This window comes from Rhizoctonia solani, chromosome 6, assembly GCF_016906535.1.
Source record: "Rhizoctonia solani chromosome 6, complete sequence".
Lineage (NCBI taxonomy): Eukaryota > Fungi > Basidiomycota > Agaricomycetes > Cantharellales > Ceratobasidiaceae > Rhizoctonia > Rhizoctonia solani.
The window spans coordinates 264,415-279,327 of record NC_057375.1 but is presented as its reverse complement, the minus strand read 5'-3'; the positions used below and the strand labels follow the sequence as shown (position 1 = coordinate 279,327).

The 14,913-nt window shown below is 46.7% G+C and overlaps 3 protein-coding genes across 3 annotated transcripts; all 3 read right to left on the bottom strand.

Annotated features, from left to right (window-relative positions):
- Nucleotides 1-51: 51 nt before the first annotated feature.
- RhiXN_05555 (uncharacterized protein) lies at nt 52-732 on the bottom strand (the record flags this gene model as incomplete). The annotated part of the gene is made up of 2 exons (XM_043325371.1): nt 52-462; nt 727-732. 2 exons carry the CDS (start codon nt 730-732, stop codon nt 52-54), a joined length of 417 nt encoding a protein of 138 aa, XP_043180803.1.
- A 3,249-nt stretch (nt 733-3,981) lies between these two features.
- RhiXN_05554 (Copia protein) lies at nt 3,982-4,479 on the bottom strand (the record flags this gene model as incomplete). Its single annotated transcript, XM_043325370.1, has 1 exon — nt 3,982-4,479. The coding sequence occupies one exon, from the start codon at nt 4,477-4,479 to the stop codon at nt 3,982-3,984; it is 498 nt and encodes a 165-aa protein (XP_043180802.1).
- A 766-nt stretch (nt 4,480-5,245) lies between these two features.
- RhiXN_05553 (peptidase C14) lies at nt 5,246-9,934 on the bottom strand (the record flags this gene model as incomplete). The annotated part of the gene is made up of 7 exons (XM_043325369.1): nt 5,246-5,484; nt 5,539-7,603; nt 7,656-9,194; nt 9,243-9,290; nt 9,340-9,478; nt 9,529-9,659; nt 9,713-9,934. The coding sequence occupies 7 exons, from the start codon at nt 9,932-9,934 to the stop codon at nt 5,246-5,248; spliced, it is 4,383 nt and encodes a 1,460-aa protein (XP_043180801.1).
- Nucleotides 9,935-14,913: the final 4,979 nt, after the last annotated feature.

Genomic DNA, 14,913 nt, shown 5'->3' with positions numbered 1-14,913 from the left:
CGCCAGGGTGACGATAGGCGCTGGTGGAGGTCCTTGGGGGGCTGGAGCCAGTCATGAAGGGAAGGAGGAGGCAGGGTATGGGTTGAATAATGAGAGGGGGTCGCGCCTGGGAGCCCCTGTGGAGATGATAGGGGCTGGGGCCCCAAGGAATGGTTGAGCCTTGCCAATAGGCTCAGCTTTGGGCGCGGCCCTGGGAGTTTCCTTGACCGCAGGAGGTTTTGGTTCTTCTGGGGTGTGGGGGCCCTGGGAGTGCTGGAGTTGGGCAAGCCCATCCTTGACAGTATTGACCGTTTGCAAGATGTTCTTGACATTGGTCCAAACCTCTCGGCTAATTTTGGTTTGTTCCAAGAGGGTCCGCTTGATGCGGTCAACCTGGGATTGGAGTCCCCAGAGGAGGCGGATGACCCGCTTGAGAGATACTTTGCCAAGCTCAGAGGAGGCTGGCGGAAAGAGGGGTTCCAGCTGTCCTTGATCAACAGGGGAACGGGCTCAAGAGGGTGGCCGGGAGCGGGTTGCCATTGGATGTGTGGGGTATGACTGGCCAGCGTGGGTGGATGCCCGGGAGGAAGAACAAGGGGGGGTGCAGGAGGTAATGGTGGAAGGTGGGTGGGGACTAGTATGTGCCTATATCAGGACTTATGAGCGCTTTATTGTATGTGTACGCTAAACCCTTGCCTCAACCGGCCTAGCGTTGGACAGTTCTTACCCTGATCAACTGCCGTGGACGGGCATGATGCGGGGCAGTGTTTCTGCAAGTGGGTGGATTGGCTGTCTAGGGTTGCTAACAAATGGTGCGGCAACTGGTGGTATGCGGACGATTAGAACCCGTTAGCCTTATAGCAATTTGGTACTAGGTGGGGACAATGCTGGTTTGATTATTGACAGCAAAAGGCAATCCTGATCACCTGATTTTCCCTTGTGCTAGTACTAGGGGCCTTCTTGTTGTTGAGCTAAGTGGGTGTGCTGGTGGGCACGGTTTGCAACCAACTTAAGGTTGATTACCTAGTGTCCTAGATGTCCTTAAGGGGCGTTGAGGCAGCGGGCGCTTGTGGCCGTATGGACTAAGTACGTATTGCTTAAGGCAACAAGGGTGCTACCTATGACAACAAGCTAACTAACTATGGCAACTAGACGCTATAAGGCGTTGGCAAGTTACCTAAGTACAGTGAGGCAATGCTTAAGGCGTGTATCTAGGTGGTTACTGGCTGTAAGGCCTTGTACAGTATGTGGAGTGCAACAAGAGGTAATCAACCTGGGTGTTACCATGGTCAATTGGCCTCCTTATATATTCTACAGGCTAGCTAATTACAAATGTGCTATAACAAATACTGTATCAAATAAGAACCCCGCTCCGCAGTTGGCCTTACTCATGCGTACGTGTCACTGACGTGTCATAATGATGTCATCAAGTGGAGGTGGCTACGTGTGCTGAGGTGAGCGCAGTTGGGGACGTGGCTCAGCGCTAAGCGTATGATATAAGCGCCAAAGTCACGTGATTGAAAATGTTGTCCGTTTGACTTTGTTTAAAATCGAGAAAATGGGAATAAATTCCCTGGTATTGAGTGTGTCTACAACAGTATATGTCAATATATAAGAGTGGATAAATGGATAAGTGGATGCATTAGAAGCATCTTCACAGGGTCCTTTGATACCTTGAGAAGGTGCACAAACAAGTATATACATGATTGATACCAAGAAGGGGTACAGGAGGTACATGTGGCAACTGAAACACTTGAGGGAGCCAATACTTTGGTACATAGTAAACAAACAACAGATCCTAATATTTGCCCCAAGGCAATGTTTGCCCCAAGGCAGTATTTACCTGTGTGGGTTCTTTGATGTCCCAAGGCTAAGTGTTTCATCCTTGGAGTAAACAGTCCCAAAGATAGGATACTGCTGCATTGGGTACTTACAGTAAATGGGGCATAACTCTGCCAAATGTTGTCTGTTTTGGGTGTTTGACCCAGTGTTCTGGAGCGCACAAATAGGCGCACCTAAGCGCAAGCGACTGGGCAGTGTGGGATGCCCGGGTGATGGAGAAAAGGCGCATTTAGTGCGTCAGCGCTTAAGCACTGATTAAGCGCTGGAGCACTTCCCTATGCAATAGGGGGGACCCTGAATATTTCTGTGTGTAGCCACAAGATAGAATCTTGAATAACAAATACTACAAACAGGAGAAATATTACTTGTTACTGTTTATCTACTCAGCTGAATTTATGTATATTTAAATGAGTGAGAAAACAGCATATATGCAAAAGATATTGCATATTGAGGGTATTCCTGAAGCTTATAGGTTCTGTAAGGGCTGCAATTGGATAGAGGGACCTTGAAAACCCTAGTTTGCATCTTTATCTCATTTTATTTACTGTAGTATTACTTGTGTAATTAATAAAATAAGTACAGATTATTGAAGAAATGTCATATCCATAACAGCAGGGTGCTAAGTGAGTATCTAAGTAGTTACTGGGCTTCAGGCCCTTGAACAGTTGGGGAATGCAACAAGAGGTAATCAACCTGGGTGTTACCATGGTTGGTTGGCCTCCTTACATATTCTATGGAACAGCTAATTACAAATACATTATATCCAATACCTCATCCAATAAGAACCCTGCTCCACAGTTGGCCTTACTCATATGTGTCACTGACGTGTCATGATTGTTGAAATCTGATGTATATAGATGTATATATAAATGTATTACTAAACTAAATTGTATACAAAAGTAAAGACAGTAAAAGAGAAGTAGAGAGAGAGAGGTAAGGATAGAGGGGTTGTGTGCAGGCCTTTATATATCCCAAGAAGCCTACCAAGTGATATGGTAAAGTGCTGCGCATATGACTGCGCACTGAATGGCTTGTACTTACTGACTTGATTACTGCGCATGGAACATACTAGAAGAATCTAGTATTTACATGATATTTCAACAATGATGACATCATAGGTGGAGGTGGCTATGTGGCTGATTAAGCACAGATGGGGACATGGCTTGGCACTTAGCATATGATATAAGCGCCAAAGTCATGTGATTGAAAATGTTGTCCATTCAAGTTTGTTTAAAATTGAGAAAGTTGGAATAAATTCTGTGGTATTGAATGTGTCTACAACAACCACCTTACAGTGCAGTTACAACATGTCCGCAGTTGTTGCATTTTGACTTAGTCTTATCTGGACCTTTACCATTGGTACATATAGCTCTATTTACAATTGGTTTGTTTGTACTAAAGAATGCCTTTCCATCATTACCTCTAGTATTTCTACGGTGGGATTCTGCTAATATTTGCAACCTCAAATTGCTGATTTGATTTGCTTGCTTGTTCTTGTTGTCTAGATCAAATTGGAAGTTTACCAATTGCATAAACGTATCCCAGCTATCAGGTAAGCTTGCAATGAGCGTTGTTATCCAGTCAACCTCAGTGCATAAGTCCTTACTGATACTGTTTATTTGTTGGTACCATCTGTGTCAGAGTCTGACTAATGAAGAATGGGATATATGCCTAAAGAGGCAGTGCTGGCTTTGGGGATAAGCAGAAGACTGCAACCAACACTTTAGAGAGAGAGTTTACTTGCCAAATATGGCACAAGACCCCTTAGAGTAGAGCAGGAGAGTGGGGAGGGTAGTCAGTAGATTGACAGGAGGTCAAGTTCTGGTCTGAATGCCAGAACTCTCCCTTCATTATATACATCATACAGAACAAGGGAACTGTAAAGTACAAAGGAGAACAATGGAAGACATACTACAAAGGTATGGGTAACTAAGAGAACAATAGAACAATGCAACTAAGGACATATGGTCACTAAGTAACCAGAGGACAAAGCTAACAGGCTAAACAAAGGGACCATTCACATTCTATGTTGATTGCTCTGCCAGGGGAGTCCTGCATGGCCTGTGGTCATGTTGGGAACATCCCCTGGTCCATATAATTCGTAAAATTTAGATAAAAAGATAATAGAATAATAGGGTATCTGTGTCCATGCCTCTTGGGTCATGACAATCTGCGCATTTGCTGGATGTGTTCCCCAATGTCTTCACCATTGGTCATCCAATGACTGAAGAATTGTCTCCATAAGTCAATGAGTCCAACAGTACCTTTGACTTGAAATGTGGCTTCTAACATGGACCAGGCGTTGGCAGCAGTTGTACAACCTTGTATGTGAGTAAGTACACTTCCATCAACTCTTAGTCTTATGTTTGATAGCGCTTTGCGGTTGGCTTTAATCCAAGACACACATAAGGGGTTATTGCTGTTGACTTCCAAGTCAGGTAAGTGGTTACCTTCATTGTCTTTACAGCCAGTGATTGCAACTGCTACCTTAGGATTTGGTTTGAGTTTCAATCCGTCTGCATGTTCATATAAATTGAGGTTGGTGAGTATGTCCTCCATTTGGATACGCCAAACGTTATAGTTGTTGGCTCCTTGTAAGGGAGGGATCCAATGCAAACTGCTGGCGCTGCCGGCATTTGCTCCTGAGGGGTCAGTCATAGTGACTAAGGGTTAGGTTGAGTACTTGGTTTGTATATATAAGTTTCTATGTACAAGTAGGCTATAAGCGTTCAGGCGGGGCTTGTAACCTGTAGAAAGAAGTTATGTATGTATATAGAAACCAATCTATATCTATATCTAACTAATTACAAAGTGTGAACAAGAGTGAGATTAAGTGAGAATGAGAATGAGAATGAGAATGAGAATGAATCGTTAGGAGGCAGAACTGGCCCCCCTTATATACCCGCAAACAAACCAGTCGAGTCACTTATATGGGTGTCGAGTACTTACTGCGCATTACTGCGCATACATCTTAATGGTTAGTTCACGCTGACTTGATTACATCGAAGATACTAGATTATTCTAGTATATACAAGTTATTTCTACAGTGGTAGTTGAAAATCTTGCGGTGTTCGATTCTGATAACTTGGCTAGCTCGTATGAGTGCAAGAATGCATAGGCTCAGTGGACGTCCATTTCCTTCTGCGATAACCAATGCTCTGAATGAGCCGAATAACGAGCTGTAGTTTACACCAACTGCTAATGAATGCGTAACCCATTTACCATTATTACTCAAGCCGAGCATAGGTTTCATTTCGATGCGGCACTTTCTGCAAAGCCCGTCAGTGATGATAACACACCAGCCATATTAATGTCTCTTTCTTCCGTTACTTTCTCAGCATCATAACGAAACTAATATCGGTCCATGCTAGTGCAGTAGCTGATATATGATATGTGATGCATTGTCTCGAACGTATACATGGCCCTAAGGCTGGTAACACTCCATCCACCTATCTCCTATATTCCATCCGTCCGTGTTTAGAGTAAAAGCCCCTTGGTCAGCGATGATCGAGGAGGTCGGGGGGAGTGCCAGATAGGTGCGAAGGTCTGATGGGACCCATACTAGTCGTCGACCGTGCGAGTCCACCACCCAGCCATCGCCATCCAGAGAGGATAAATGAGACACATGGGAGTCAGAAGTGGGAACGCCTGCTCCAGCATTGTCTAATAGGACGCGTCAGCAAATGAAACAACAAGACGGGAAATATCGACACGCACTCGTGCCTGTGGTTGCATTCTCTTGTGAATGTGTTCCCAGAAGCGATACGTCCCAGAATCGAATGGTGCGGTCCCACGAGCACGAAACGAGGTGTGAGCCATCAGGTGAGAACTGGATGCATTCCACGCGATCGGTATGTGCCTTCAGAGGACCGTGTATAAGCTTGCCGTTCTCCGAGTCCCACACGCGCACAGTATGGTCATAACACCCAGATGCAACATACAGACCGTTGGGCGAGAACGACACAGAGAGGAAAAGACTACTATGCGCGCCGCCGCTCTTGCCGCAAACAACAAGCTGCTTCCCTGTCTCTGCATCCCATATTACCACTGATTTGTCATGCGACCCTGAGACGAGGCGCTTGCCATCTGGAGAGAACTCCACCGAACGAACCCAGGCCTTGTGAGCATCGATTGGGCCGACGAGCGTAGTGCCGCCATGTCGGTCTAGCACGACTATCTTGCCATGATTTGAGCCACAGACAACCCGATGGCCATCAGGAGAGGTCCCAACCGACAGGATCCGGCGATCTCCTTGGAACAGTTGGGTCACTTGTTGGCCGTTGCTCACATCCCATAGTCGGACGGTGCCGTCATTAGACCCTGAGAGAACGACCGTGCTGTCCGGTGAGAATCGCACACACCTCACCCAATCACTATGCCCCTTCATCGGTCCGTGGATGTCTTGTCCCGTCAGTCCATCCCAGATTCGCAGTGTTTTGTCTTCTGAACCAGACGCAATGTACCGATCATCGGCTGAGTAGTCCACAGATAAAATACCATATTTATGGCCATGAAGTGGTCCGAGCGCCAGCTGACCGGTCGCCACATCCCACACGTGTATCAACCCATCTTCTGAGCCAGAGACAAGCCGTGTGCCGCTGCGAGAGTATCGGATGCAGAGGATAGCCGAGGAAAGAGATGATGCAGTCGGAAGAGGATTGGAGGTATGGATGTCTTGCACGTTCCATACGCGTACCGTGCCGTCGTCTGAGCAAGAGAACAGGCGAGTGCTGTCGGGAGAGAAGATGACCGATCTGATGGCGTTGGTGTGTCCCTCGAGTGGTCCAAGCACCGTGTGGCCGGTACGCGTGTCATATACTTGAATTGTGTTGTTGGTTGATCCAGAGGCAATGAAAGCGCCGTTATGTGAAAACGCGACGCAGTATACAGGGCCAGAATGTGCTGTGAGTAGTCCTAGCACCGTCTGGCCAGTTTGCGGATCCCACACTCGGACCGTTTTATCAAGTGAGCCCGAGGCAATGCGCGAGTCAGTGGGACAGGAGCATACTGAGCACACTGGACCAGTATGACCCTCGAGGGGCGTGCTAACCGGCTGGCCTGTCTGTACATCCCACACTCGCACAGTCTTGTCGTACGACCCAGATGCAAGATGCAAGCCGTCGGAAGAGAACACGACAGAGTTGACGTATGAGGTATGACCCATGAGCGGACCAAGAGCGCTGACGTCTTGTTCCAATGCGCAGACGTACACCTTTCCGTTCTCCAGGCCACAGGCGACGCGAGACCCGTCAGGTGAGAATGCAAGCGAATGGCCACCGGACACGCCACCAGGAAGCAGCTGCGTGACCGCGCCTCCGTTGGCGGTGTCCCACACATATGGGGTACCACCATAGCTAGAGAAGGCCACCTTGGATCCGTCGGGAGATATCGCAACGTAGTCGACATTCTTTGTGCGCTCTTCGGCGAGGCTGACCACACTCTCCCCCGTCGTTGTATCGCATACCTCGATGCTGTCTGCGGTAGGTACCACAAGTCGTCTTCCGTCTCTTGACAGACTCATCGACTCCACGTTTCGGGTCGAGACCTTCCATGTGGCTATGAGTGCCAGCCGGCGTCGATCGATCGCTGTTCCTGTCGGCTGCGCAAGTCCAGATGTTCTTGGCATGTATGCTGCCGAGAGTGGCCGAGATTGAGGCCAGAAGGGAAGCATGGAAGCGTAGATGTGTGGAGTGCTTTGGGATACGGGATGGTTGGCATAGACGGATACGAACTGAGAAGCGTCGTGGGCTAGCTTTGTGACAGGTTCGGGTACGTTTTGCTCCTGTAACGAAGCTGAATCAGAGTGTGGAACTTAGATAAAGCTCGCAACCTACGGTACACCACTTCTCGGCGCTCTGTATGATGGATGCGGCATAACGTATGTTCTTGGTGAGGCTCATGACTTCCATCCATAGCAGCAGCCTGGACTGGAAGAAGCCGCCAACAAGCCCGGTCAGGCGATTCGTGTGTTCGCCAAGAGTGAGGTGGGTGATCCAGTAGCGACACGCATATGCGAGGCCGGGTGAGATCGACTGGGTGACCCGGTGAGCGAGGTCTTTGACCTGGTCGTCTAGCAAGAAGGAAGAAGGCAGTGCGCATATGTTGAACTTCGGCTCGGCACCGTCGATGAGTCGTAAGCAGGCTTCCGCAATCGTTGTATGACGTAGTTTTGGTGGGCAATGATATTGGCCTGACCGAATCTGGGAAAGCATAAAGTCCGGGAATGATGCATGCAACGTGCTCACAAGTCCGGTCTTCTGAGCCACGTTCAGCACTGATCGAAACGGAAGCAGCAGTCGGTCCACTTGCGTATCGTTGTCCAGAGACAGCACACCAGCGATCGCGCTTTTCGTCATCGGCTCTATCGCGCATACCGCCGTTTCCAGCACCGCCCTCATCTTTTGCCTGTCTGCTTGGTTTACGCTGGCCTTGTTGAACGCCGTATCCAGAATGTTCTTGTACAGCTCATCGATCTCTTCTTCGCCCCCATACTCCATCGACCTGGATGCCGACTGCATGATGACGCCTAAAGCCGAGTGCAGCGTGTTCATTTCGTGCGCTTGTCTGATGTACCTGCAGGTAGTCGATGCATATATAAATAGTACTCCGCAACGGTCAGCGATCCTACGCCGCTGATCTTCGTTCAGCGGGACATCCGCAAGTTCCTTGCGCATATAAGTATCAATATCGAACCTGACGGTGCCCGAGTCCAGGTTGTGCAGCACAAGCCGCGCATCGTCATGTCCATCGAGTCGACCAGTCATGTTGCGCGTGATCTCTTTCTCCGGCCGACTGGATATCAGATATCGGATCGGAAGCGTGTGTGCGGCGGGCATCAGCAGCTCGAGTATCTGGCCGACGCTATCTTCGTTGTCGCATTCGTCCAGCGCGTCGATCACTACGATCAGGTCAGCCGGCAGGCAGTCTTTGACCGCCGCAAGCGGGTCTTCGATCAGCTTCTTGTACTGCACATTCAGCGCTAGAGCATGCGCATCGATGTCGGCGCTGAGGGCTTTAGAAAGCGCGCATCGGAAAGGAAGTGAGAAACGGGCGAGCTGGTATGCAATCGACGGGATGATGTGTTTGACTCGACGACACTCCGGGATCGTCCGTGAGCAGAAGAAGCTTGCGCCTAGTTGGTTTTTACTCTTCAGCTCGGTGCACACGGTGTATGCGATCGTGGTCTTTCCGGTGCCAGCCATTCCGTTCATCCAGCATGTCCTACCGGAGCTTGGCTCGTCGGCCCACTCCAGCAGCAGCTTGATCTGCGCCTCCCTGGTTCCTTCTGTGCATGCTCCTCGCTTGATTTCGGCGGCCTCGGCCGAGTTGTAGACCGCTGACATGGAGGGCGTCATCTTGGCGAGTATGAGTTCCTAGGCGGACCGTCAGCCGCAATAATGAGATGCTGTTCGAACACGCACTAGCATCTGTTCGGATATGCCTTGGAGTATGTTTAGGTTCAGATTCAGCTGCAGACACGTGGTCAGAGATCGCCAAGAGCATCAACGCAGGACGCACAGTGAGACGTTCGAGATGATCGTGGACACGCTGACAGCACTCCATCACCTCATCTAGCCCATCCGTGGCACGCACCAGTAGCCTTCCCGTACTCAGTCCCTGTTTCGCATCCAGGGCGCTTACTTCTGCTTCGATCTCTCTTTCGGGCTCGTTAGCGCTGGCCACTGGTGCCATCCGAGACGGACATACGAGCAAATCAGCTTGACACTGTCCGTCATCATGCCTTCCGCCGGGCTTCTCATATGCGTGGATATATCGTTCAGAGTCTTGTCAATCTTCTTTCGCAGTTGCTCGTATTCACTTTGTTCCTTCGATAGACCCTGCGCGACGATCAGTCCACCGCACTATCGATGGGACTGACGACAGCCCGTACCTCGCAAGCTTCAGCTAGTCTGGCTAGTACGCTAATCGCGGACTTGAGTGGGCCGAACGGTTCGGCACTCGACTCGAGCTGGCTGAGCAAGGCGGTCACGCTAGGCCACATCCGACTGACAGAGCCGCTACCTAGGGTGTTATTGGTTGCGCCTATGCTCAGGCGTTGCTTCAGTTTATGCTTCACGCGAGCGAGCGACTCGCTCAGAGACAACAATGGCATTGCGGGTTGATGGCGTATGTCAGTGTATGATAAGTAGATGTCGGCGTCAAGCGATGAGCATATCCGGCAAAGATCTATACCGTAGTTGAGGTCACGTGGTGCGGGGTGCTAGCCGAACGCCGGTGTCCGGCTCTGGCATGAAAGCGAGGTGAGAATGACATACTATTCGGTAGTCTGATATGTACAACACTATGAACCCGTCCATGCGCAAGAACACAAATGAAGAGAAGTTGGTGTCTTGAGCTGCATACAAGTCAGGCATACTCTGAGGTCGACCTGACGTCGCAGCAATTGTGATACGGTGATGTGCTTCACTGCGAGAGTCGTAGAGAACATTGGTACAAACTAAAGATATATGGTTTCAAGACGCTGTGGGCATATAAATCAGTTATATGCTTATATGATTGCACTCCTTGTCTTACCAAACCGGCACTCATGTTCTGGTACTTGACTAACCCTGCTTTGTAACAGCTTGGTTGTAATCATGATTACCCAAGTTTTGATATGTAAACCTGTGGTGTGCCGGTGATCTAGTATATACAAGTTGCGCGCTGTTTACTACAGCCCCAGATATACCTGTGTAAATAATGAAAGGTAGACTGTAGCCATCTACGTACCAGATCCATTTTGATCAACTTTATAGCCCAATATTGTAGTCCCAGCATTCCTGCTTCCTGGTGTGCAAACTAATTAGTGTCAGATACCAACTAGCGCAATCCAAGCCCAATGATTCAGCCCCATACGTTTTGCGCATGACCTTTTGTATTTTGTAGCTGTGTATTGGTCTTGGTTTAAGCTTGCTTGCGCGCTCAACACTCACTATCAATGCACCCCACAGCTTGGCATTCCCAAGCCGCATTATGTCAATGTCTTGATTATCATTTTTTGTTCAGACCAGCCAAGTATAGTGTTCTTACAAATGGGCAAGGGATGATATCAAGTATCCTACTACAACTTTCTGGGCGGGTGCATGCATTGTTGAGGTCATGGTGGATATGGACAGCATGAGGATTTTCAGTGTATCTATTGCATGGATCCATTGACAAAAAGAGTGGTTCTAGGCCCCTCATGACATGATTGGGCTCAACCTCTTCTTTCCAATCATTGTCATTCAAGCCCTACTTCTAACCATCCAGCTGGATCAATGTATGAACTAGAGTCCTACTTGTACTTAATCCCAGAGCTACAATGAGATAGACAAGTTACAAAGACTGGATTTGGCTTTAAAGATATACTCTGTGCATTTGTCTGTCTAATCATGAGTCAACAGCATCAAGAAAAACCATTTTGGAAAAGATGTGTGCTGAAACACACAGTTAGTTTCATAGGCCTGATAAACATCTAGTAAGCTTCTATGCACTGAGAAACATTTGGCTTGTTGAGAAGTGCTCTGAAACATTGGGCTTGCTTCTCAAAATCAGAGCTGTTTCTGATGTGCTGAGAAACACTCAAGAAACACTCAAGAAACACAGGATACACAGGGGAAACACAGAGGAAACACAGAGGAAATGCAGAGGAAACAGCATAGGTTAGGTTAGGTTTTCCAAAAAAGGAAAATTCAAACATCTCTTCAAGTTTTGAAAAAATAAAAAGTTAAATTTTGGGAACAGGTGGGAATAGAGCACAGGACCTCTGCATCATTAGGTCAGTATGCAGAAGAACATGCTGAGGTCTAACCATTGGACCACAGAGAGTTAGCTATCACTTTCATCACTGGCTGAAAATCTACCTATGGTCAAAAACTGAATTCTGAACAAGCTAAGTGAAAAATCTGCAACATTCATAGAAAAATACAGTGGGCCAATTCTATTCAGCTCAAAGTCAAATCACTTCCAAATATGGAAATCTGAGGGAGATATTGAGGTGTCAATGCTGGGAGGGCTGAAGTCCTATGAGAAAAAACTTGTTGGAACTACTGGTGAAATGCAAACTGGTAGCTGACCTTTTGTTGTAACTGCACTGTAAGGTGGGCTACTTGCTAGTGGGGCAGGCGCTTACAGCTGTACTACTACAGTGAGGATCAGACTAATCTAAGGCTAATTACTAATCAAACCACTTACAGCAGTGTGCAAACTACTACCTACAATGGGGAAGGGCCTTAGGCTGGCAAGGATGGTGTTATCTACTGTACTACTGGTAAGTGAAGGGACTGTAAGTTCCCAACTCTACTGTTGTAGACACACTTATACCTAGGGAATAAATTCCCATTTTCTCAAATTTAAACAAAGGCAATCAGACTAGTTTTTCAATCATGTAACTTTGGTGCTTATATCATACACTAAGCGCCAAGCCATGTCCCATCTGCACTCACTCAGCATACATAGCCACCTCCACCTATGATGTCATCATGACACGTCAGTGACACATATGCATGAGTAAGGCCAACTGCAGAGCAGGGTTCTTATTTGATACAATATTTGATAGAATGTATTTGTAATTACACTACCTCTGTAATATATAAGGAGGCCAACCAACCATGGTAACACCCAGGTTGATTACCTCTTGTTGGACTCCAACCACTGTACAAGGCCTTACAGCCAGTAAACACTTAGATACAACACCTTAAAGCATTCAGTCCACTGTACTTACTTAGCTTGCCATTGCCCTTATGGCCTTGGTCACTGTAGTGTAGTAGTTAGACATTGTAGGGTAGATAGTTGCTGCCTTAAGCAGTTCTTACTTGTATTCCACACAGCCACAAGCACCTGCACCCTCAACATCCTAACAGACATCTAGGACATCTACTGTTGACTGCTGAGTACCTGTCTGTGATGATAGAAAAGGTAAAATCAACTTGGGGGTTCCAAGCAATTCTCCTGTTGTATATATACACCTAAAATACTAATTACAAATTGATAAGCCCGTGGGAAAAGAAACTAAGTATAGAAAAGGAAGCATGCTGCAGACTGCACAGAATCAAGGAGTTTATCTAGGTGTCCTTGGCATGGCATCTTGGCATGGTAAGCACCAAGATCATGTGATTGAAAAACAAAAGATCCTGAGTATGTAAAAAATGGTTAAAATATTAGAAAAAGTAGGCAATTCCAATGGTATATGTTTTGAGGGTGTAACAGCCTTATAGCCCAGATCCCACTTAGATACTTAGTCCATGCCACCTTAAGCAGTTTACTTGTTGTACTTAGATAGCTTGCCACTGCCTTATGCAGCTCAGTTACTGTAGTTAGGTAGTTAGTCATTGTAGTATAGGTTGTCACCACCTTAAGCAGGTTATCATTTGTACCCTCTGGCTGTAAGCACCAGTCTCCATGCTGTCCCAGACCAATTCTAGGACACAAATAGATAAGAATGTGGGAGAAAGAAGATTAAATATAAAGAGAAGCATGCTGCAGGCTGAACAGAAGCATGGATGATATTTAATCAGGCCAGGCACAGCATCTTGGCAGGCCTTGGTACAGCATCTTGGCATGATAAGTGTTGTAAATTGGGGGAAAGGAGGTTGAGACTCTGTTGCTGAGCAGAGTCTGTGTTGGAAGATTCCCAATTTCCAAGCTAAGTAAACAAGTAGCTTCTTTAGGGTTCTCTGGGTCTAGCTATCTTGAATACAATCAACTACAGATATATCCTTTCTCAGTGTAAAGTGTCTTAGTAAGTTTGTCTGTAAGAGCAAGAGTACTGGCTCAGGTTCCCTTTGGCAGAGATAGTTATGTAAGTTTCACTCCTAGTTGCAGGAACTAACTGGTTACTTAGTATATATCCTTCTTTAAGGATGATTGCCTTCTGTTCACTTAACCTAAGAACTCTGTATCAGGTCTACAACCTTTCCACACTATGGGTACTTGGGAGATCCACTTATACAAGTTTAAGTTATTTGAAATCTTGAGGCACAATATATCACACAGTTGAGGGGGGCAAGCCCAAACACAAGAGTGACAGTCAACTGTGAGTGGTAAGAGTGAAGGTGATAAGAGTTGTGTAAGCACAGGAGTAAGAAAGAATTACTATATACAAAATGTATATGGGAATAGCCAATAACTAGTATTAAGTATCAGAATATATGTGCAGAATATATGCAGAATATATGCTAGGTTAATCAGGAATAAACAACTCCTAACAAATAGTCTAGCAACTATGAAGTGCAGGTGGTTGGTTATGTATAGTACCTTAGGCTAATGTTACTTAAGCCCAAGTGTCTAAGGGTATGTATACTTAAGGTCTCTGGGATAGTACCTTAGGTAAAGGGGTTACCTGACTAATGTACAGGATTTATAGGATTTGCCTAATACATATAGGACTTCTGGATGCTTAAGCAAGACTTAAGACTTATGGGGTTTACCTAAGATATATCTAGGATTTAAGAGATATTGCAGATAAAGCTATCTACAATATGGGGGGTATGGTGGATTGAAACACTATCACTCAATCACAACAATCCTTACAGTATTGTTGCACTATACTCAATGTTGAACTCAACTACTGTGACAGTCAAGGGTCACAGGGTTGCAGTAAGTACACTAATAGGTTACCCTGTGTCTGTTGGGACTGGCCTATGGTCTTAGTGCACCAAATAACCTCCTATGCTATTTACAGTGAGTCAATCACTAAAGTAAATGCGCAGATAAGCTGTTAAAGGCTTGTGTGTATATGTCAATATATAAGAGTGGATAAATGGATAAGTGGATGCATTAGAAGCATCTTCACAGGGTCCTTTTATACCTTGAGAAGGTGCACAAACAAGTATATACATGATTGATACCAAGAAGGGGTACAGGAGGTACATGTGGCAACTGAAACACTTGAGGGAGCCAATACTTTGGTACATGGTAAATAATAACAGATTGTCCTAGACGTCCGTAAGGGGCGTCAAGGCAGCAGGCGCTTGTGGCTGTATGGAACTAAGTCAACCCACTTAAGGCGGTGACAATGCTACCTACAACAACTAACTATCTAAGTACAACAACCAAGGCTTTTTGGGCAATGGCAAGCTATGTAACTACAACAAGGAAGTTGCTTAAGGCAAC